At 37.6% G+C, this 25,110-nt stretch overlaps 1 protein-coding gene across 5 annotated transcripts in view; it reads left to right on the top strand.

The window, feature by feature from the left end:
- The window catches only part of LOC139974902 (rho guanine nucleotide exchange factor 7-like), a 64,814-nt gene that overhangs the window by 5,970 nt on the left and 33,734 nt on the right, over positions 1-25,110 (top strand). For all 5 annotated transcript variants that reach the window (XM_071982428.1, XM_071982426.1, XM_071982429.1 and 2 more), the window contains exons 3-7: positions 18,582-18,667; positions 20,943-21,037; positions 23,299-23,517; positions 24,136-24,265; positions 24,886-24,945. In XM_071982428.1, the coding sequence (XP_071838529.1) occupies positions 18,582-18,667; positions 20,943-21,037; positions 23,299-23,517; positions 24,136-24,265; positions 24,886-24,945 (590 nt within the window). The remainder of the gene's footprint in view (positions 1-18,581; positions 18,668-20,942; positions 21,038-23,298; positions 23,518-24,135; positions 24,266-24,885; positions 24,946-25,110) is intronic.

Here is a 25,110-nt window from a genome sequence, read left to right as displayed (position 1 = left end):
AGATTATACAACATTGGACAGTCAGTCCTCTTGTGCATTACCTTGATGTCCTTAATTTACCATAAAGTTGTACGCAAGTGTACCCTGAGACATTTGTAGTAAAAGAATAAAATCCAGATTTAGCGTAGTACTCGTTGATCCTTCAAAGGCCGGTTCACATTCACCTGACAGATGTTTTTCTGTACACTTCAAGGACAGTATCCTAGATCTAAGTTGAGAAAAACAACACAGCGTGGTTACAGGCTTACAGCTTCCTTCCCCAAACAGCACTGGCCTGGGTATTCTGTCAACCTGTGTAGTACAGTAAGTACATACTGTGTACTGCAGTCGACAAGTGAAAGTTTTCACACGTCGAGAAACATGTGGTTTGAGGATGTGTACTATTTCAACTTCCCACAAATACTTTTGTTGAGCCTAGAAACCTGAATTGTTTTTCGGGTATCATACCTTTCAAAAGTGACACTTTGATATGCTCTATACATGCAACAAACAGGATGCCTTTCCTGTAACAACCTTCTTGTGACAGTAGTTTCTACTGTATGTTGTAGTGTAACAACCTGCAAGTAGCATTATGACTCTTATTTTCTTCTTTTGTCTTAAATAGTCTTGCTTTAGATGTCATCTAAAACAGTCTTGTTTTAGATGTCATCTAAAACAGTCTTGCTTTAGTTGTCATCTAAAACAGTCCTATTGTAGATGTCATCTAAAACAGTCGTAATGTAGATGTCATCTAAAAACAGTCTCGTTTTAGATGTCATCTAAAATCAGTCTTGTTTAAAATGTCTTCTAAAACAGTCTCGTGTTGTAGATGTCATCTAAAAAAAGTCTCGTTTTAGATGTCATCTAAAACAGTCTTGTTTTAGATGTCATCTAAAGCCTAGCTGAAGCAGATTTTGTATAAGTACTGTGGCAAAGTCTGGGCAGACTAGGAGTAGTTACACTGTTTTATACCTGTTAACTGTTAATAGCCTTAAAGTTACTTCATTTAATTCCTCACTTACCTGTCTCCTCACATAATTTAGCGCTCTAAAATCTCTTGCTCTAGCTGTCTAGAGTGAACTGGTAGCATTTTTCCCACTATACACCATCAGCTACCTGTCATTACCTGTTATTACCTGACATTGACCCCTCTCCTCATTGTACCTTCTAGAAGTATTTTTTTTCTTTATTGGACTGTGTTATCTGTTGGAGTCTAAGTTACTAATGGTTCCCATCTAGACTACTTTTGGTGTTCTCCTGATATATGTATAACTGCACCTGATATATGTATAACTGTACATACATAGAACTGTTCGATACAGGTGACAAACGCCTACAGTGGAATAACAACCTTCCTTACAGGTTTCTGGACATACAATCAGGGTCCATAGCCTAGTGGTTAGGGTGTCCGCATATAAAGCGGGAGGCCCGGGTTCGAATCCTGGTGGAGACTGGAAGTTTTTTCACTGTTCTTGATTTTCCAACTCACTACGATTTCAATTATATATATATATATATATATATCTGTCTGTCTGTATTATATATTGCCTGTGCTTGTGGTAAGATTAGTAACCTCTTTTGTTTCACTTTGAGATTTTTGCAGGCATTTGGTACTTTGTGTTGAGTACGGTGCAATCTTATGGAACCATACTGTACTAGCATATTTGGTATTCTTAACTAAATTGTTCATTGTTGTATTTTTGTTTCCTTAGTCAATTCAAAGCCAATGTACAAATGATAAAAAGGAAACAATACTACACATTCTCACATTGACACACACGCTCATACACATGTGTGGTGTACATTCAGACTGAAGAAGACCCCATTGTTTTTTCCATTGTTCATATCCATGTACCCTAACTGTAACAATAGAATTCTTCTGAGGACATGTCGATTCTTTTGAAATGACAGTCTGAGGACTTGGAATTCCTTTGTTCAAGTCCACATACACACACATGTATACACACACAAAGCCATTTAACGATTAATCGCTGAAAAGTTACCACCCAACTTGAAATACGTGGTTTATAGTATCCTTCATGTGCATGTTAAATATGAACATTCTGTACACTGCACAGGGATGCTGTTTTGGGAAAGCTTGATATCTTTTCAACTTGCAGCAACACCCTTTCTCTATTATTATATATGATCACAGTAACTTCTAATCGTAGTTAAGCCAATATGGAATTTGAGCCTTCAAGGAAGTAAAAACTAAACTAAAAACATATTAACCTACTGGCACTTATGTGAATACACTGTTTTGTTCTAAAAGCAATTATGGCTGTCATTTATTTGCAAAAGAAAGTGAAAATATTCATGAATGTTAATCAACTTGACATCCTCTATGGCAAGGGCTGTTCCATTCATGGAGAAATGCTTTCTCTTTCTCCATGCTTCAATTCGTCATCATCTTGCAATCTTTTTGTCGAACAACACTTCCCCTTGCAGATTTAAATTAAAATTTTGTTCCATTTCGGACCTTTCTCTATTAAAAGGGGTGTGTCCAGGGAGCCATCATTTTGTAAATCTGCCTTGTCATAGTAGCGCTAGATTACGAAACCTTTTATGGTCTCTTTTGTTTTCCTATTATCAAGGTAGAAATGTTACCAGTGTTTACACTAAAACTAATGCCATCATTAGGTCATGTTAAAGAGCTTCAATATTTTAGATTCAGCGTAATTTGTAATTTTAACCCATCTCCGTTACAGAAATTGAACGTTCTAGAAAAACAAAATAGAGGAATATATAATAATAATGATAATAGTAATAATAATCAGTTATTTTTACAACGCTTAAGCGACCACAAATGTGGGACAAGCCCGCAAGGGTTCATGGATTACAACTTACATGTCAGGTGGCTCCCAATTCAACATTTTAACCTTAAATTTGGAATCTTATCATTTAGAAATCCATTTCAGATGGGAAAACCGTAGATTACTCTCGTATGAAAAACCCACCTTACTGTGACCTGGCCGGATTTCGAACCCAGAACCCCCCCCCCCCCGATTGCTAAGCCTCATTGCTTCAAATGCCACCGCCTTTATCCACTCGGCTACAGCACCAGTATAAAATAGTTTAAGCAAATGTGGCTCGATGATGTCATATTCAGGCTTGATCAAGTCCTCAGCATCGAGGGTGAATGAAAATCACCCCTCACCCCCAGCCTCCCAAGTCCTGACTGCACACCAACGAAAATATAGGATCAATTAAATATATAAAACCTAATACTGGTATAAATAGTACGAATGTACAAGCTTCTAATCCCATAAGAGGGCAATGTCCCTAGATTTAAAGGGACTCTGTGACAGGCATTCATCGCCACCAAGCTACTCAACGTCCAGTCCACCATCACGGACTGACCTTCAGTTCACCAAAGATAGTTCACAACAACCTTTTCGGGTACCGTATTCCAACATGGATTCCTTCCTTAACCTTCCCTTTTTGCTTTTGCCATGTCCTCAGTTTACTACAACCGATGCTATTGGCATTTAATTTCACGCAGCCTACCAGAAACATACAGTACGCTACCACAGAGATATACTAAAGTACCAGAACAACAAAGCTGTAGGCAGATATTGAAACACTGAGCATGTTTACAATGGTTTAGATTGTGAGTGTTAGACCTTTAGATACAGTGAACTTTGCATATATATAGGCAAGTCATACTTTATTCAATTGCCTTATAGATCTGGCAATGCTATAATCTCTTTTTGTAACATTTTGGTGGTGAATTGGTTTGTATTGGCTGTTAAATTGGTTTGTAGGAAAGCAACATTTCCTTAGGTGTGTAGTCTACTGAAGTACTTACAACATTGGAACAGAAAACAAAAGTCCTTTTTGGAAAAGAGTAGGTCAGTTAAAACTGAAGTCTAAAATTTACCAGTCAATAAAAGGAATCTACTGTAGGTTGCTACGGTGAAGTTACAACATAAATGCTTGCAAATTAGGTCGCCAGTTCGTCCTGTATATTATCAAACCCACTATCAGTTTGTTATTATCCCTCAATTTTCCTCTCAAGGGATTTGCTGTCTTTGGTGAGACACTTCCAGTGACTAAAAGATACAAACCTCGGATACAGACTACAGCTCTCTGCAAGCAGACAGGTGTACTATACTGTAGCCATTACTGTACAGTGTACACATACATCCCACTGTGCAATGAAAGAAAGCACTACTCACCCTCTCATTGCCCAGTGTACAAAACAAGCTGACTGCATTCCAGAAACTAATCTAATTATTCCAATTATGTATTTGTTTAAAGTAGATATTAGTATACTTAGGGCCCACAGTCCCGTAGTAGACAACAATTGGATTAACCAAAAAAACCATGTGCGAACAAGTACGAGACGGTCAGCATGTAACCGTGAAATTTTTGGGAAAAAACAAATTTCAGGGACCTCGACAACATTCATGAAGTATTATTGCAAAGTTTTGTGCACATCGCTTAGAATATATGCCCTCTATATTCTGTTTATGCTTGGTCAAGATATGTCACATGACTTTTGAGCTGGTATGTGACATCCTTGTGTAAAGGATTTTAATAAATATAGGCTAATGTTGGTACTGTATGGGTTTATTACTGCTGTGAAAGGAATTCCATCAGGACACCAATAGGCATTTTAAGTATCATTAGTACACAGTATGAAGGTACAGTACAGTATCATATTTTGCAGATCACTTTTATTGATCTATACAGAAGAATATTAGACCTTTGAGCTTCTGTATAAAAACTTGAGCAAATGTGTTTATAGAATACAGGTATATGTTCCTGTAATTTTGTACATAACAGTTAATGTAAAGCACATCCTATTATATTTATTGTAGGTCACCTTATATGACACTACAACTTATATATTTAGCATAGATTAATGAAAACAATGAGAATTCCCCTTTGGTCAATTAAAACGTCTTGCTCAGTTTGACACTTTCTGTAGAGCTCTTCTTCAAAGGGACAGTTTTCAGTAATGGTCTGTGTCACACATGTTTCAGTACACATGTCCCTGTGTGAGACATTCACATTATTTATAATGATAGGGGTATATGGTACTTTCTAGTACCATAGTCCAACTCCAGTAGTTCTTCCTCATTAATTCAAGTGACCCAATACTAACACCCTACCGTAGGTCAGGAGCACTATTGTTGGTTGCCAATTTACCCCTCCCCCCCAAATAATTAAATAAAAATAGTGTTTCACTGTAAATAGAAAAAAATTGTTTTACTGTAAATTGTATTCAGAACAGTACGGATATTTCTACATTACGATTGTGAACACTGGTGGTACGTTGACTTATGAGCTTCTCTTACAATGCACCTTCCCCATGAGTGCACCTTTAAATAGATTTTATGCATTTTACAGTGATGAAAAAGTTCACTTATTTCAAAACAAAAGCTGAAAGTGTCAGGTTGCTTGTTGCTCTCTCTGCCTTTTCATTTAAAGTGAAACCAGTGCTGATAACAGATAGAAAATATAAATTTTCAAAATGTCCGTATTTCCCATTTGACCAGACCTATGTGCAGTATGTTACAGCTCATACTCATCTCCCGCAAGAACCTCCTAGTATCTGGTGAGCCTTTTGGCATTCCATATGGGAGAGCACTGTACTGGAATCAGTGCGAGCTTGGCAAGAAGCAGAAAGTGGGCGCTGCCAGAGAAGTGAGGGTGCAGTGCTAAAATGTTCCAGTCACATAGTTTTAGGGTAGATAGGAACGTGCATATTTGTAGGGTTGGATATAGGTAAATAAAATGCTAACTCGTAAATCCCCAAACACCAGCAAGCTTTGATGAATCATTGCGCCAAGCTTGACAAAATTTGTGAAACTCTTAGTAAATTATGTATTAGAGCATACTGTATCGGTCATACTATACAGTGAGTTCTTATGTACTAAACATAGTGTAGCCTACACGTAAATATATATACTTATCTGTATTTACTGCCTGGCAATATGAAGTAAAGACAATAGATAATCTTAATGGAGTTTGTAAGATGATGAAGGCAGTGTGTTGGCAGGAAATATAGGTTTGATGTGGTGGTAATGTATACCTGAAGGATTAGGCTGCGGTATATATAGTCTTCCTGTGACCTTTACACGATAAGACAGAATTATTGAGTGTACTGTACATTAGTATTGCACATGCCTGTATGGACGTGTCAAGGATGACTTCATTGTTGACTGACACAGTAAGAAGAAAAAAAGAAAGGAAACAGGGGGCTGGATGCAAACGTCATCCGATAATGGTAAACTTGTATGCAAACTCTAGGCAAGGTACTGTATAACTGGAGAAGTTTATAGTGCATACTTTATTTATGTACACAGGAACCATGTAGATCTTTATAGGTAGTCAGTATAGGCCCCAAATTATAGCATGTTATAATTGCTAGAAATTTTCAAAAAGTACTTTCCTGGAGGTCTTTTCTCTCCAAATTGTTCTCAGACATTTTTAACTAACACTCAAGATGACTGAATGTCCCTGTGAGGAAAACTTCCTAGAATGTTGTAATTAAAAACAGTCTAAGAATTTTGACCAAAGGTGACCATATTTGAATATCTAGCATATTTGGGGCCAAATACAGCATACCTTGAAAATGAGACGACGAATTTCAGAGCCCTCAAAACTGCAACACACAAACAATTTGAATGCTAAATTATGCAAGTGTTGTGACTGATGTTGTATCTAGTATTGAAAGTACTGTATGAAAATTCAGCCATAAGACAGATCTAGCAAGTGAGGGAAGTTGACCATAGAACTGTATGTGTGTTGTTTAGAACAGTATAGTACAATACTTTGAATACATATTTAAAATTATTTTTCTCTGTAGTAGTGTGAACAGAGTACTGTACATTAGTTACTCAGCATAGATCTGTGGACTGAACAATGTTCAGTACAACTTCATTGCTTGAATACAGTAAATTTCATGCCACATTTATGCAAGCATCCCTGCGGTATAAATATGTAACTAGCTGCACTGGTATAGTTTTATTATGCCTATAAAGTAATTGCTCTGTCTGCCCACAGCAACCAGATTGATTTAAAAAAAAAGCATTTACATACAATATTACATCTATGTAGGTAAATTGATACTGTACGTACATGTATGAACTTAAAGCTACATGTATGAACTTAAAGCTAAGGCACTTTTATACAAGGAAGTGTTTATAATAAGAAGATCAGAAAGAAGAAAATTGGAGTAGGTGAAAGATAAAAAATTACCGTAAAAACACTGTACTGTGTTAGGGAGTGTTTAAATCACTACAGATATTAATCTTACAATATTTGTATGTGTATCAACATTTTTCCACATTGGAGACCACTAGGGAACTATTGCAAAAGATTACCAAGATTAGCCCATACATATCAAAAGTATTTTTACATAATACCAACCATCAAATTCTGTTTAAAATAACTTTCATCTTGAAAACGTTTTGGTGGGAGTTTGCACCAGTGTACTACTTTTCAAACTAGTACATCCTGGACAGCATATTGTACAACGAGACAGCATATACTGTATAATGTACCATTGGCTAGTCATATTTGGAGTGACTCACTTTTGTGGTTGGATAGTTTGATGACCTATTAATGGAGGAACTAGTACTGTGGTCTGCTCATGCTGTTTACAAACAAAAACTAGGCCTTTCCAACTATGCCAGGATGCCCTCATAATGCACAGAGATAGAATCAGTTTATATTTATATATATAGGGGTAAGCCTTTTCATGCATAGGTGTCTGTACTGTGGTTGTCTGTAGAACTGAAGATATACAGTATGTACTATTCTGTAGCAATTGACTGCAACAGTAATTAGGTATGTAGACTGTTAACACACATTCAGTTACTTGCATTATCTACATAGAGCTACATTGTACTGACACAGTGTTTATTTCCCCGTCTTTAATAGTCATTTTGGGAATATGTGGTTAGTGGGTACAACAATAGGAAGAAAGATAGAGCAAAGTTTATTCATAATTAGGGTATTGCTTGTTTAGATGATATTTAGTTTTGTTATTCTTATTTTAATTGATGACTAATTTTCAAAATGATTAAGGATTGTAAGAGGTGTCCTGTGGTTTTGATCCAGTGGTTTTGATTGTGTCACACATATATACAATTGATTCGCTTAAATGCCAATCACAGTTGATGGGTGTTTAATGTAGTGTATACAGTTGGAAGGGTCAGAGGGAGGGGGAGGGGGCCCTGATTTGTTAGAAGAAATAAGTCAAACATGAAGTACATTCAAAACAACTACCAAGTACACTCTACACATTTGACAGACACTTCTGTAATTTTTACATTTACTGCTCTCCTCTCTTACTGTACCTGTCTCCTATACATATACACTCCTAACTACCCTAGCCTAATTAATACAAAAACTGGTAGCATTCTTACACTGCCCCTGAAATGACCCTCTCTACTTAGGTCTATCATCCTCTTCGTCCCAAATCCACCATTCACAAGCCAGACATGCATGTTTTTTGAAGAGGATTTTCATCTTTCCTATTTCCTGCTGCTGTTACATTCTTTCATGAATATTCATAGCTGAAGGACAGTCTTGTGTGATCCAGAAGGAAATAGGCAAAGACCCGAAGGGGTCAATGGGGGAGGGCGCAGTGCAAAAATGTTACCAACTGTAAGCTAGGTAGATTGGAGTACATCTCAGTAGGAGACAGTTGCGTATCGTCATTCGCAAACCCGTAAGCATAGGGAATTGAGAGCGTTATGGTACTATCATAGTGGCCAAGGGCTGAGTGATGGAGTTGCTAATGGAATTTTTGGTACCTGCCTAAATCGATTCATCTGTCTACAGTATAGCTGCCATTGATCTTACATGTACTCCTTGTAATCTGAGAAATAGAGAGAAGACCGATATCGTGAATCATTTCTTACAACTTTTAGCATGAGTCAGACGATACTGGAGGCACTTGTGTGACATTGCTCCCGTTAGATTCATGTCTAGAAAGCTGAACAGAATAAAAAAGCAATTTGACAGATGGAAGATTCCCCGATTCCTGGATAAAGCAGACTGTCTTGTCTGTTGGAGCTATTTTGGATTTAAAGCTTTCAAAACAGGACACGCTGTACTACTCACATGCATCTCATAGAATGCTCTCATTAGAGTAATGGAATGTTCTGTAATGGAGATGGGTGACGGAAGCTGGATGTCTCCACTAGAACGCTGCACTGTAGAAGTGGCTCCGTCTTAGTGGAAGGATATCGAAGCTAACTTGAATTGACAGAAATTAAGGAATCTGCTGCCAGGACATTGAACGAGAAGGGTTTCAAAGGAATCTGCTGCGAGGGCTTTGAACGAGAAGTTTAATCCCGGAGTGTCAGATACAGATCTGCTGTATAGCTGTGCTTCTTTCTGTCACTACAATTTAAATATATCCCTACTGTACAGTCGGCTGTAGATACAGGGATTAACTTTACTGTTGTATGTGTGTGTTAATCTGAGTATAGACAATTCACCCATTGATCAAGACTGTTGTCAGATTTGCAGTGGTTTTTGACTAATTGGAAAATGCTCTCTCTATATAAATGTGTTTTGTGAATTGTTTTTGTCACTTTTAAAAACTGGAATGTACAGTGTCATCTGTTGAAGCACTCTGTAGTAGTTATAGCAGCAAGCCAAACTCAAAAATTACTGTGGACGACGAGGTACTCTGGTACTGTATCAGTGACCAGGAAACAAACAGTACACTCAATCCAATACAATTCTATAATGATAAAATCATCCTTAGAAAAGGTGTTGCCAAAAGATTGGTTGAATTCAAGATCATTTTATTGTTTCATCAAGAGTTGGTCATTTTTTCTCTCATAATTTTGATCACTTGATATAGCGTACATAATTCTTAAGTGTTGTTCATGTTTGTCAAAGTAGTTTAAAAGGTATAACAAAAGGGAATGTTGAATTAGCCAACTACTGCTGCGAAGGATCACTGTATGGGTGTGTTAAATACACTGCTGCACCTCAAAGAGCGAGCTCGTTGAAAGTGACGATAAATAATGGAATTGGTGCGAGGTGTTCTTCTCGGTGAATGTTGAACGTACGGGGGTGGCATTTAATGCAGTTCCTTGTTACACGAACCGTTCCTGCAATACAGTATTTGAGCGAGGAATAAATATTTTTGATGGATTGCATTTTTGACACCGTTGCTTGATTTCTGCTTGAGAAATATTAATGAGTAACAGCTGGTGAGGAGAACCGTCTCCCAGAAATCGTGAAGTTTGGCAACTTGAAGAAATTATAATTTTGGAAGTGATGTGCATCAAGCTTGTTTGGGAGTGATGTCTTTTTTGTGTTAATGCTTCTAGAATCCTGTTCAAAATGCACGTCGAAAGGTAACGTAGCTATATAAAGTGGACACGTGCACCACAAACATGCGGGGAAAAAATATTTAATCTAATATATTTAGCTAGATTTGATTGGTAAAATCTTGTCTTGAAATTTTGATGATGGAGTGATTTCCGACAGGGGAAAAAATTTCTGGCGTCACCGTTTCATAATTGTTTAGTTGGTTATACTGTCTAGTGAATGTTGTGATGCACTGCACTGTACTGTAGTAGCACAGTACAATACTGGAGGGCACTACATTAGGCTACTATTTAAGCCCTTTCCAACAAAATCCACAAACAAAATGGTTTAAAAGCCATTGGACCGATCCATTAAAGAAGTGCTGTCTGTACTGTTATGCAACTTTTGCACTGATGGGAATATCCCCTCATACATGAATTCTCTTGATGCTCTGCGCAAATCTAATCAGTTTTCAGGTGGATTTGCCGCACATGAAATTGTTCAGATCGTTGGAAAATTGAGATGAATTTGTTCATTTTAATTTGCAAAGTACTATTTTCTTGACTATTTTTAATTAAAATTTGTCTCAAGCAACCGATTTGACTCGGGATCTCGTCTGGATCTCCTCGTCCGACTACGTCTCACGTGTACCTGCCGACAAAATTCAAATAGTCTCTGTAAGGTTAGCCCTGGAAAATATGTTTACCCCCAGTCGAGCATGTGCGTCTGTACTTTGTTTTCATTTGCGGTGACTAGGTCAAATTGGATCATGATGATATTTGTCTGAGTAACTCTGATGGAACTCCATCAATGCATCATAAGCTCCAGACAAATTGGCCATCACTTTATCTCTCGCCTCGTTGAAGGAAATGGTATCAAGAGCCTCGTACTATTTAAGAGAACGTTTAGTGTTGGGTGTGCGTGAAGAACCTAAGGAGGACTAATCCACTCCCACTTTACCCACTAAGATCTACGCTAATCTTTGTGGTACGGATATATCCAGCGGGATGACGAACATCGATCTCAGATGGATATAATTTCATAATATAGTATCAACTACGGTAATCCTGTGTTGAGTCATAGATTATTGGAATATTGTTATGTTCTGTATGGCAAGGCACAGTATCAAAACTTATGAGGTTTCAGTTCAATATATATACACATCATGTGAGTGGATTAGCTGAAATTGTAAGCTATCATGCCAAATCTTTCTGTTGAAGTCGAGGCTAAATTATAGTACTTCCTGTACAGCATGTTCTTTGGACCTTTCTTCGTCGTGGTCATGCAAATGGTGAAATATTCTTCAGTTTTGACATATTTCAGGAGAGGACACAGTGGTGTGTGACAAGTTTGGTTCGAGAACTGTGCACAGAATTTTGTTCTTGAATGGATCTTTCATGAGTCTAATGCCGATTTACGAGTGGAAATTTGCAGCATGAGATTTCAGAATTCATAAAAAAAAAACACATTTTATAGTCACTATTACTTACAAGTACCTGTCTCCTCACTACTACTGCACTTTTGTTATCTACCAAACCTAACAAACCTGGAGATATTGCTCGAAGAGGAATCAAACATCTGGATCCTGTGTACAACTGGAGTCGTACTGGGGCAGTGCATTATGTATCGTTCAGAGAGGATCACTAGAGCTGCACACTGATGCGAAAGATTTCTCGTCTCTCCTTTTCAAGAAGTCGGTTTTTTTTTATGTTACTATTTGCTGGTCTCTGGTTCTGATATACGATTTGATCCGCTGGTTCATTACATACGCTGCACTATCAGGTAGTATGGGTTAAAGCACAGCAAAATGACAGTGATGAATTAACAGACAGCGGAAGACAGAAAAAACATTTACTGTAAGGTAAAAGGAAATGGTACCTCATGAAATTGAGAAAGTAAAAGCTGTCACTGCTTTTATTCATGTGTTTCAACCTACACACGGATGAGTCAATAGACAGTATACATGTGTACTTTTAGGGTTATTCATTTACTGATCCTCTCATAACTGCTAACACCATATATGACTCATTCTTACATAGATATAGGAACTGACTGTGCCAGAAGCCACTGCAGCCGACTAGCAAAAAACATCTCGGTCGCTGATTATTCTGGTTATAACTGAACATTTATAATGTGATTGAGGGGGAAAAATTGATGAACAGAAGAAAATCAGTTTTGTTGACTATGTTCCTGGGGGAGTAGGCATGCCAAGGATGATGGGCTCAGGATTATGTGCAGTACATTATTACCCTATTGGGACATGAGACAAGTGTCCATCCTGAACATGTATGGTATGGTATCCAGAAGACTTTTAATGCAGCGAATTTGCTTAAATTTTCTAAAAAATTTGACAACAGACATTGAAATGTGCAAAAGGTTAAATAGTCCTGAGGGTAGTATTGTGTTTCAAAGCTGATGGAGAGTGGTACAGTAGGACACCTGAACAGTATCCCCTGAAAGCCCTGGACATTTGCCAACAACTTGGTAATTCAACAAAACTCAAGTTTCGATGGTTAGAGTCAGCTGAATTTCAACGTGTTGTTTACAGTAAAGGTTTGAAATAGGATCTGTCACTAAGTTGCTCAACCACGACATCTAAGTTTGACAATGTCCAGTGAACAGTAATCAAGTCAATTCGAATCGAAAGAAAAATTTGTTCGTTCGCTACGATCCTGGTTCGAGAACAAGTTACAATTTACTGCGGATTATACAAATATTTGTTTTATGTTAATTGGCACGATTTAACGAGACACTATACTGTACATTCCAACATAATGACACTCTGGTAGTGCTGCAGTTGACCCATTATTTTGGTCTAGTATAGTCTGTCTTTTCTTAGGAGAGAATCACAAGGCCAGGATTAAAGATGTCTGCAATCAAATGCTGCTTCTACCCGTGCACGGTCAGCCCAATCCACAGCCCTTTGAAGGTGGCTCACTTTGCGTATGTCGCCCCCAAAAGTGAAGGTTGGTTCACTCCCTTTCAGAAAAAATATATTATTTTAAGGCTCTATTCATCAGAATAATTCATTAACTCTGTATGTTGTGTACAAGAGAAACTTCACACTCAGGCCCCTACGTGGGACTCAGCTTCAGAGACCTTAGGGCCACCCCCTCCATTTTAAAATCTTGAATCCCCCCCCCCACCCAATCGCAGTATGCAATACCAATCAGTAAGTTTGTCAAATTGCAATAGAGGATAGGTATAAGTTTGTCTGTATAAATTACTTTATGGAATGGTATGTACTGTCAGGCTCCAAGAGGAAAGAAAAAAAAGTTGCTAGCGGCTGCAAAATTCCCTGCAACTAGACTGAACCAATATCAAACAATAGTCATGATCTTAGCAGACCAGCGGTGCCTACTGTATGAAACTGCACAGCACAAAAGATTATTCGCAGCTTGGCTGCAGGGGGATGCAGCCCCCTCAGCCTCTTACTTTTGACACAGAGGTCAAAAGTAGCACACAACATGAGCCTATCTGATACTGATTTGGTTCAATGTACTTGCATTTCATGTTTTGTGCAAATTAAGTGCATATAAGTAATATGCAATTATATGATTACAGTCCTGTCCTTTATGAGAATTACAGTATTTACTTTTCTCCTTGCCTACCTGTCTCCCCACAACCTTAGCACTCTGGTTCTGCCGTGCCTAGAATGAACTGGTAACCTTTACTATGTACAGTGTACTTACAGTACAGCCATATCAAATCTGTAGTGTACTATGTCTGTACTGTAATAGTCACACAGATATATTCTGCCAGGTATTAATATTGCATCCTTACCGTAGCATGACTCATTGTTGACAGGGACTATCATCGGTCATTCCTCTGCATGGAATAAATATACCGCAACAATATTGGAGTGCCAGACACTGCACAGAGAATCGAGAATGTCCCCGATGACAACAAATAAGTGCGAATTCAATTACGGAGGGAGAGGTTATAATGCGCAATTTAGAGGTGTACACACGTACATGTGCACTGATGGGTTTGAAACAGCCTGGCGCAAAACAGCACCGTACAATAATGAAATGATTCGATGTTCTCAAATTTAAACCAGTGTGGATGGTATTTCATTTTTGACATTCTTGTCGGTGGTGGCATGGTGGTATCTGGTAACTTCGCTTGATCCCTTTATATTTCCCGTACTCTGGAATTAAATTTTTTATGACTGCATATATTGACACTGTGGGAGTGTGCTTGAAAGTCAAATTTGTAACAGTGAATTTGTGACTGGTTTAGTTTTGATTATCAGGCAGTTAATTTAATTCTAACATATTTTAGGTTAATGAACTAGGAAAACCTGGAATGACTGGTCAGTTCTTACAACTTGAAACTATGATGCATAATTTAATTAAAGTTTGTAGATCTTCTTCTTCTATCTTTTTTATGCTTTTTTGAGAGAAAATCCATGCTCAAGCTGTTATCCAGTTTTTGCAATGTTTCTAAACATGGCTACTAATTTTTATAAGCTACCGTACCTACAGTAGATTGGAATGTCAGTGTTGGGATGAAACAGGTATTAAGAGACTGAGAAAAAAGCAAAGTAAACTAGAACTGCATTTGCCTGCAAAAATGCAGTATTGTGGTGCGCCTGGAGTGCTTGCAGTATTAGGAAGAACTTTTGGGTTGTTCATGGTGTCATTTCTTGCGCAGACAACACACAAGTGGAGTTCAGTCATGTAGGTACCTACAAAGTGAGGGCGCTTGTGAGTGGAATAAGTTGGCTACGCAGCTAGCCTTTGAGACTGCAAATGTACAGAGACTATATTAAACTTAAAGTTTCAACGTCCAGTCATGTAGGTATCGTTCACTTGGCCAGTAACGCCAATATTGTACCGCGCACGGAAACTACAATAAATACATGGATACTTGCACTGTTCAAAAGACAAGAGTGGACATCGTGCATTGATGGCCTTCAGAATTAAAAATAAGTAAATAAATGATAAACAGCAAATTTTGCCAATATTTACTGGTATTAAGAAAGCTGGATAGATGCTCTGCTCGGATATAAGCTGCACAAGGACAGTACATTTTATACTACCACAAATCTGTGGTCATTACATAAACTGGGTTCAATAGAAAGTGTCCAAGTGATATGCAAGGAACACTGGCCAATGTGTGTGCGTATGTAATAAATACTACATGTTGTTTTTATGATACACACCAAAGGTCATATATACTGCAATAGTACAACTCACTACCACACAGTGGTTAAGTACAACTAATCCTGAATAACATTGATAAGTATAAGGAACTTGCAACTATACAACAGATAGCTTGACAAACTGTAGCCACTACTTTACTCGTGTCTTATCTCTCCTATGAAAACTGAGGTGTGGGTTAACAGGAAGTTGGCAGTGATTCAGAAAATCTGAGTGATATGGAGATACATACAGTATTATAAAATGTTACCAATTGTTTGTTGGATAGGTTCAGTAGATGGAAATTATGTACATGTATGTAGGGATGCACCGGATATCCGGTCTGGCCGGACTATCCGGCCGGATAGTGAGCAACTATCCGGTTCCGGTTCCGGCCGGATATTTTTCAAAATCTGGCCGGATCTTTTTCAAAATCTGGATGGATCTTTTTCAAAATCTGGCCTGAATTATTCCTTAAAAAGATGTTGGTATTAACTTAAATCAATGTAAACTATTACCAAAAATTAATAAAAACATTCAAAGTAAGGAAAAATTAGGTTTAACATGTTTAATTTAATTTTCTCAATGGTCTGACCCACTAAATGGGGTCTTAATTTCCCCTTCTTTATGATATGCGTATACCTCACCTAACATTTACTCCTTGTTTCATACTTCTACTTCTTATTAATGATTTTCTTTTGTGTAATGAAAAAATCCGGTCCGGCCGGATTTTATTCGGCCGGATTTCATGTACTATCCGACAAAATCCGGTTCCGGCCGGATCCAAAAATTTGGATCCGGTGCATCCCTACATGTATGTATATTGACTGGAGACAGGTTAAAGAAATTAACAAAGAATCGTATTTGAAATGCTTCACGTTTCAGGCAGCACTTATCAGCAGCAGATATCTCGTCAGTGCGCTGAGCAATGGCCTATTATAACAAGGACAATTCACAATTTGCATTAAATGTACTTTATATAGAGTAGTTAATGTATCATCCAGTTTGTGACATCGATGAGGATGTGTCAGAAAACAGGGGAGGGAGGGGAAGTTATGTGAGTGGGGATTTTGCGGGATTGGGATGGTTGGGAAGTTTGCCCACAACATGCAGAAACATGCTATTCTTCAACTTTGATGATGCATATAGTATTGTGTTGTAGTAATTCCATAAAAAATTGTGTATGGGGGGGGGCAGGGATGGGTGAGAAAGAAGGTGGTGTCCTGAAAGCGAGACACTGCATAGGGGGCGCAGTGCTTAAGCATATCCTGTCATGTAGTTTAGGTGGATAGGACAGTGAGTTCTGTACAGTCTTTAGATTGATGACAGGTGAGAGAGGAATGATATGAATTGTTTCCTTATAACATACATATAACATATATACACAGTTATGAAACTGATATTGACTCGGCAATATAATGACATTTGCTTTTGTTAATGTTGCCAGACCTTAATGTGAATCGAAGGGATTGCAATGTACTCAAGGGTATGAATTACATCCTTATGAGATTCCAATCAAAGTCCTGATCAATTGCTTTGAAGGTGGCGATGAACTATGTGTTGAACTGGATAAGAGGGCGACCATTACTTGACTTGTTAGCATATTTGGGAGGCTCAACTATTGATGCCTCTTTATTATATATATATATATATATATATATATGCTTTGTCCATCAATTGCATTTGGCATTGAACTAGACTGCCACCAAATATCCCTATTTACTTCGTTCCTCGTTTACCTGTCTCTTCACAACCTTAGCACCTCATTCTACCGTGTCTAGTATGCCCTGGTAATCTTTTAAGGTTGTGAGGAGACAGGTAAGCTTGTCACTTGTAAATATATAAACCAGTAAGTTTTATCATTTTCTCACTTGTCACACTTTCTGGCCACAATGCAATCTGAGGCAAAGTTATTAAGAATAAAATAATTCAAGTTTCCTCTTTCACTGTAACCAATTTTAATCATTTGTTTGGAGCTATGTTAATGAAAATTGTATTGAAAGAATGATGTTTTACAGAGGAAGGCTGCGTTCTATGGTCTGATGGGTAGGATTTTGAGATTTGTTGCTTGTGTACTAAGCATCTACTATGACATACAATCAGGATTGTGTTACACCTGGTGTCAGGGAGCATTACATGCTTGTTATGCTTCAAAGTAAAAAAAAAAAAAAAAATGGGATATCATCCATCCTCATTTAAATAAAATTATCTATAGTCTTTCCCTTTTAGAATCTACTTGTTGAAACCACACCATCATGACTAAATGGTTTTGTATCTTTCGATATAGTGAAACTGGTGCTATCAAATTATGTGTGACTATCACATTACTTGGTATTGAATGACATTATAAGGTTCAATAATCCTGTGAATATGATTATCTAGCTTGAATTTATTTCTGCTTGCTGTATTCTATAAACAAAAAGGTCATCCTTCCTGTGTTGGAATAATATTCTATTTGCATTTGTGAGGACGCTGAAATGATCTTTCTGTTTCATCTTACCATTAAAATGTAGTCAGAACAAAAAAATGAAAGGTAGCATTGATAGACTGAAAATGCCATGATTTGTAACCAATCAGCAATTTTAAGATTGGAAATTTACAACACATGCAGTAATATTTGGTCACAGCATAATGAGCATACATATGTAATTTTACCTCCAGAGCCTTGTATACATGATAGAAATGATGGTGATTAATTGTTGTCCTAAACAGTTCCTCCCACCCCCCACCCCCACCCCCCAAAAAAAAATGTTTAGGCAAAGCCCAGACGTTGCACATATATCGAAACAAATTTTGCATACATGAAAATCATGAAATTAAAAAAATAATTCAATCAAGTGATGCTTTGTCAGTGCTCTTATCAAAAGAGGAGGAAAACTTCAACATAATTGAAGCAAACGTCAAATTTTGAAGAACTATATTCATTTGGGACGAATGAAAAAACACCTAGCAACAGAATGCAGCTGTAGTTTCGAGTGGAGACGGGTTAGTTAGAATCGCCCTGAAGTAAGAATTGCCGTAGAGTTTGTAGTAACGTTCTAAAGTCAGTATTTTGTCCTAAAAGTTGACTTTTATTGGAGAAGACAGGTAAGTTAGCGTTATACTTGATATTTTAAGTTTTGGGGTCTGCATACAATATTAAAATTTTGGCTGCTTTTTCTCTCATTACAGGCCCAGGAAGTCCATCAAAATCACCCAAAAAGGACAAGGAAAAACTGGATGACAGCAATTTAGAAAAAAATGAATACCAAGATCAGGTTAGAGCATGAATAAATCACATTTCATGTTACAACCCTTGAAAACCCTGTATATTAACTATACATAGATTTAATCATACAAATGGATGGATTATGAAGTTCAATTGCTAGATATGAGAATTTTTGATGGGGGGAATGGAGGGTGAAGGGAGTGGGAAGGGAGGGGAAGGGAGGGGAAGGGAGGGGGAAGGGAGGGGGAAGGGAGGGGGAACATGGCCACCCTGGCAAGCAAAAGCAACCTTGGTTAGTTGGACTTGGGGTTAACCTGCATGCCAACGTTCCAAAAGAAAGGGACTGAGGGGTAACAACTCGGTAGGGTGTATCAAGATTTATTTAATACTAGAAAATTATGTTTGTCACACTCAGCTGTCCTATTTCGATCTTGGTATACATGGATCTGTGAAAATTTTGAGAGGGACTGTGATGGCTAAGTGGGGGTTTGTAAAAAGCTGAAGGGATCAGTTTTAACGACTTAGATCGGCCGTCAAGCCAGTCGGAAGAAGTTTGGAAGAGTGCTCTCTAGCAAAGAAAAACTGACTTTTATCTGACCTCTGCCCCTGACCATGGTACGGCAATGATGATACTCAATTTAAAGCGAAAGACCCCTGAATATTTCTTTGTATTTTCAAGGGGGTCTGTTGAAGGAACAAAGGTCGGTTAAGTTAAAAAGAAGGATTTATAATTATTGTTCACACAGTAGGCCCCCCCTGGAAGATTTATAAGGAAGTGGAATTGACGAGATATTATTTAGCATGCAGTATTACTTTGTGATAACAAATTTGAATTAAATACTTCACATTTTGATGGGATATAATTTACAAGTACCTTTTGTAGCTTTACACTGTCTATTTTAGCATTTCATTCATCTTTCTTTCATTTTGAATATTGTACAAAGCGAAAGTTGTGATAATGTGACGTCATATGTTATTCCTGTGACACTAATGAAGCTATGGTCTGAGTAACACAGTGTGTTAAACTAGTCTTGTTAGTATTTCCTTAAGCTTCAGTATGTTTGCTGTGCAGTATGTGATATGGATCTGGGTGAAATTTCTCATGCATTAGGTACAGTATATGTGTGATTGATGTAGTCCAAGCAAGTTACATTTACAGTTACCTAAAGGGGGATCGCAGGTACAAGATATGGTTTTGAACACAGATATAAACCACTGAAATCAGTTTAAGATATTGTTATATATACCTTCTTTTTTTTTTGAGAAAGGACCCTTTAATCCATCAGCACTGTGGTCACCATTTTCTGGCTCAGTGATAAATAAAAAATATACATCATTTACTTCACTTCTCACTTACCTTTCTCGTCACTTAGCTATGCACACCTGCCTATCCTAGCCTATTATTCAATGTAAGAATGTTACCAGTTCATAGGCTAGGGTAGATAGGTGTATGTAGATACAGGAGACAGGTAAGTGAGGAGGGAAGTAAATACCCAAACCAGTAAGTTTGGGTGCTCTGAAGGGTGGAGGAGGGGGGAGGGAAGGGAAGACACTAAAGACAGAGGTACAGGGATTAACAGACCACTCTTGATATGGTAGAGTGTGATCGTTTAAGTAGTATGGATCGAGACAAGTCAAATTGACTCTGAAGGAAGAGGTGATGGGCAGTGACCTGTCTCCTAATAATGTTAACAGCATTCTCCCTGCCATAGCTAGGTACCTATAGTGTTACCAGTTCATTCTAGACATGACAATGGCAAAATGCTATTTTGCCAAGGAGATAAATATACCCAAAGCCAGTCATTTTGGACTTCTGTCATAAAAAAATTCCACACATGTATTTAATCTGTGAGGATGGAGACAGGTCAGATTTACCAGTAATTTTTGGGGAATTGATTTGGAAGGAGGAGTTGATGGGCAGTGACCTGGAGGAAGCAGTGACCTGGAGGAGACGGGGACCTACAGGGTCAAGGAAGCAGTATGCTAAAATGTTACCAGTTAGTAGGTTATGTAGATGGGAAGGTGCAATAGTAGATTTGGGGACAGGTAGAAAGTGTCACTTGTAAATATCCAAACCAGCGAGTTTTGGGGTATTTGTTTGAATTTATCTGCTTCCTGGCTCACATGTCTCCTCGGAACATTGATAGCACTCTCCCTCTAGTAGAGAGGGACTGACAGTGTTACCAAGGTTCAATCTAGACATGTCACAGATGAAATGCTGATATTCTGAGGAGACGGGTGAAGTTGTCACTGGTAAACATACCCAAACCCCGTAATTTCACACATGTATTTAATCTGCGAATTTTATTTTGATCTCTCAACAGGTTTTAAAGAACATTCTGGAAACGGATAAGGAGTATTGTGTAGAAATGAAGAGACTAATACAAAATTATCTGATGCCGCTGCAGACCGCTGGAGTGTAAGTGTAAAAGACAAATGAAACAATAATGATATTCGTAAATCTTCTGAAAAGTCATGACATTTGGATATTCATACCAGGATATGTCATATTACCTACACTCCACAACTTCACATCAGTTTTTAAATGAGATTGGAAATTCAACCAACTTCAGTGGACATACTGATCGTATGGGGAGTATGTATAGTTTACCTCTCTCACCATGAACACCAGTAGCAGTGTACTCCTCTGTACACATACTCCTCTGTACTGTATGTGGTCATTACGGTCATTGCATGAATATTAAACATCCTGTAGCCTCTGGTCAGTGGTCATTGATTTTGTATAGTCACAAGTCATACTCCCAAACTGTGCTAGAAATGTCATAATCAGTCACATGTGTTCAAACTTGAACAAGCATTGTACTACACAACCGTTTCAAAGTATGTTCTCTCACAACCATGGTTAAGAAGAACTATAATAGGAGACATTTAAACAGCAAGTTACAAGTACAATTCCCCTTAGTAGGAGTACAAGGTTTTAAGCTTGAGTCCGAGTACATTATTCTTAAACAGGTACCTGTAGTAGAATTTCAAAAATGCCTAGAATACTTTGAGGAATATTACTAATCCCTGTGCTAGAATACTACTAGTACTATTACTGATCCCTGTGCTAGAATAGTACTATTACTATAACTGATCCCTGTGCTACAATACCAATAGTACTATTACTGATCCCTGTACTATAATACTACTACTAACAAATCCCTGTGCTACAATACTACTAGTAATATTACTGATCCCTGTGCTAGAATACTACTAGTACTATTACTGATCCCTGTGCTAGAATAGTACTATTACTATAACTGATCCCTGTGCTACAATACCAATAGTACTATTACTGATCCCTGTACTATAATACTACTACTAACAAATCCCTGTGCTACAATACTACTAGTAATATTACTGATCCCTGTGCTAGAATACTACTAGTACTATTACTGATCCCTGTGCTAGAATAGTACTATTACTATAACTGATCCCTGTGCTACAATACCAATAGTACTATTACTGATCCCTGTACTATAATACTACTACTAACAAATCCCTGTGCTACAATACTACTAGTAATATTACTGATCCCTGTGCTAGAATACTACTAGTACTATTACTGATCCCTGTGCTAGAATAGTACTATTACTATAACTGATCCCTGTGCTACAATACCAATAGTACTATTACTGATCCCTGTACTATAATACTACTACTAACAAATCCCTGTGCTACAATACTACTAGTAATATTACTGATCCCTGTACTATAATACTACTACTAACAAATCCCTGTGCTACAATACTACTAGTAATATTACTGATCCCTGTGCTAGAATACTACTAGCACTATTACTGATCCCTGTACTAGAATACTACTAGCACTATTACTGATCCCTGTACTAGAATACTACTAGTAATATTACTTATCCCTGTGCTAGAATACTACTAGCACTATTACTGATCCCTGCACTAGAATACTACTAGTACTGTTACTAATCTCAGAGGGGAGTACAAGTTTATGCAACAGTGCTAGAATACAAGAATACTCAGTCACTGCAAGTCAGATGTTAGATATAATTAATTTCTTCTCTTCTCTTTGACTTCTTCTCTTTCCTGTCTCCTTAACATATCTGCTCTCCGAACTACCTAGCCTTAGATAATGGCTAAATCTGGATGGAAGAGGGCAGTGACCTGGAGAGGTTCATGGCAGGAGGGGGAGGGGTAGTGCAAGAATATTACCAGTTGTAATTGTCTAGGGTTGTACAGACTGCATATGTATAGGAGGCGGGAAAGTCTCGTCATTTGTAAATACCCAAACCAGGAAGTTTTGGGGTATATATCTAATTTAACTCTCCTCGATGCCTGAAAAAGTTGCCTGAAGTTTCAAAAGATCTTTCAACAGGTTTTGACACAACAAATATATGCTCAGATGTGGGGGAGTAAATTACATAAATGGAATAGCTAAGAGTGAGACAAACCGCTGTGTGGAGTGTACATTGCTCGTTGAAGCTTGAGATATATGTGTGACTTGTGTCACTAGGCTGTTTTGCATGTTGACCCTTGTTGCTTCAGTTTTTCCCTTTCAGGTTGCTTCATTCTTTCTCTCTCTCTCTTGTCTTTAAAATGGTTCTGTATTACCTTGTTAAGCTAACAAAAAAAGGAGAATAATTTTGCACAAGCATTTTTTTAAACCATTTTCATGTATTTCTCTCCCTTTCATAACATTTAGGCTGCCAGCTACAGACCAAGCCACACTACTTTGCAATCTTGTGGAATTACTCAAATTTCAGGAAACCTTCAGTAAAAACCTGGAGGAGGTATCGAACTTAGCAGGTCGACATCGGAAGGTCGGTGTCTGCTACATGAAAGCCTCGACAGAATACAAGTCTATCTATTCAGCATATTGTTCCAATCACCCAAAGACTGCTGCGGTACTTACAAAATACTTGTAAGTCGTTTTTTTCCCGAAAATTTTGATAGAACATGAAATTGATAAATTCTTCTCTTCTGAGCGATTAACTCTATACAGCATGTTATTCGATTCACCCAACAACTGCTGTGATACTACCAAAATACTTATAAGTTTTTTTTTCACTGAAAATTTGATAAATCATGAAATATATAAATACTTCTCTTACGAGGGATTAACTCTATTCAGCATGTCATTCAATTCATCCAACAACTGCTGTAGTACTCATAAAACTTACTTATATGCACTGTTTGCTTAAATGTTTGCTCAGACCTGGAAATTGTAAATTTAGCCGTAAAGGATCATTTCATAAAATTGGCATATTTTTTATGTTGATATCATGAAACCAGAATAATTTGTAGAAATATTACAAACACTTTTTCTTTGTCTTGGACTGTAACATATGTCAAGACTAAAATTCAGCCTAAGGTCATAAGTACTGCTCTAAATATTCTGTCAAACAATCACTAATTATTCATTTGCATTTCATATTTTCCCACACTTTTGTCTCTAAAGAACCATCTTGAAAAGTAAAATCAAAGAGTCATCACAAACAGTTTGTAACTTTTGATATACTATCTTGTTCTACTCTCACAGAGAAGAACTTTCCAGATATATGGAGGGCAAAGGTTCGGACATCATGGCACTTACAACAGGACTCTACAAACCTTTCAGGCTCACAGAAAAATATCCAAACGACCTCATGGAATTAGAACGACATACTCCTGTGAGTCTAAGAACATGTTCGTCATAACAGCTAATTTCATAGTTTTGAATCCATTTGCTTTTATTTTTACTAAACTGTTTGGCAAGCTGACAGGAATGACTGTGTCATGATTCTGTCCGCAAAAATGTGCACCTGTGAATTTTGTATCTGACACATGCAAGAAATTTGTTTCAAGACCCCCGACACAGCCATTTTGATTACTGCCCCGGTAGCAATTCCTTGCCCACACTCGGCCCCCTTGCAATGGGCCATATTTAGAGGCATTTTGCCAAGCTTTCTCTATAAACTTCAGCTCCTGGTGAATCTTTTGATGGTTATGCATTATTTTGACAAGAAATCAAAACAAAGCAGCATACTGCCAGTAATGTTATTGGATTACTGACTGAGTAGTATGTAATGTAGTAGTACTGCAATCGTAATTGAAACTTAAGTATGTGCGTTAAAACTAATATGATAATAGTTTATATGATTGCTACATTTATCTTTTTGTGCAACATGCCTTTCCATGCTGTTATCGAAAATTAAATATGTGCGTTAAAACTAGTAAGAAGTCACTGGTTTATATGATTGCAATTAATATATTTCGTGGCAACATTCCAACTCTGTTATTTTGTTTGTAGGTGGAGCATCCAGACAGAATAAACATCACCACATCTATTTCTGTGTACAAGGATATTTGTGTGAGTACCGTGTCAATAACACCTACGACCCCACCCGTAATAAACCCCTCGCTCTCTTGTGGTCTCATTCCATTTATCTTTGTTTGTTTTTGGTCTGTTTGGTTCTACTTGGAATTTCTGATACCATCATCGCTTAGACGACACACGAGCGTCTTATGGAGATAT

The sequence above is a fragment of the Apostichopus japonicus genome, chromosome 10 (genome assembly GCF_037975245.1).
Source record: "Apostichopus japonicus isolate 1M-3 chromosome 10, ASM3797524v1, whole genome shotgun sequence".
Classification (NCBI taxonomy): domain Eukaryota; kingdom Metazoa; phylum Echinodermata; class Holothuroidea; order Aspidochirotida; family Stichopodidae; genus Apostichopus; species Apostichopus japonicus.
The sequence above is the reverse complement of the archived record's forward strand: the minus strand, read 5'-3'. Positions and strand labels throughout refer to the sequence as shown.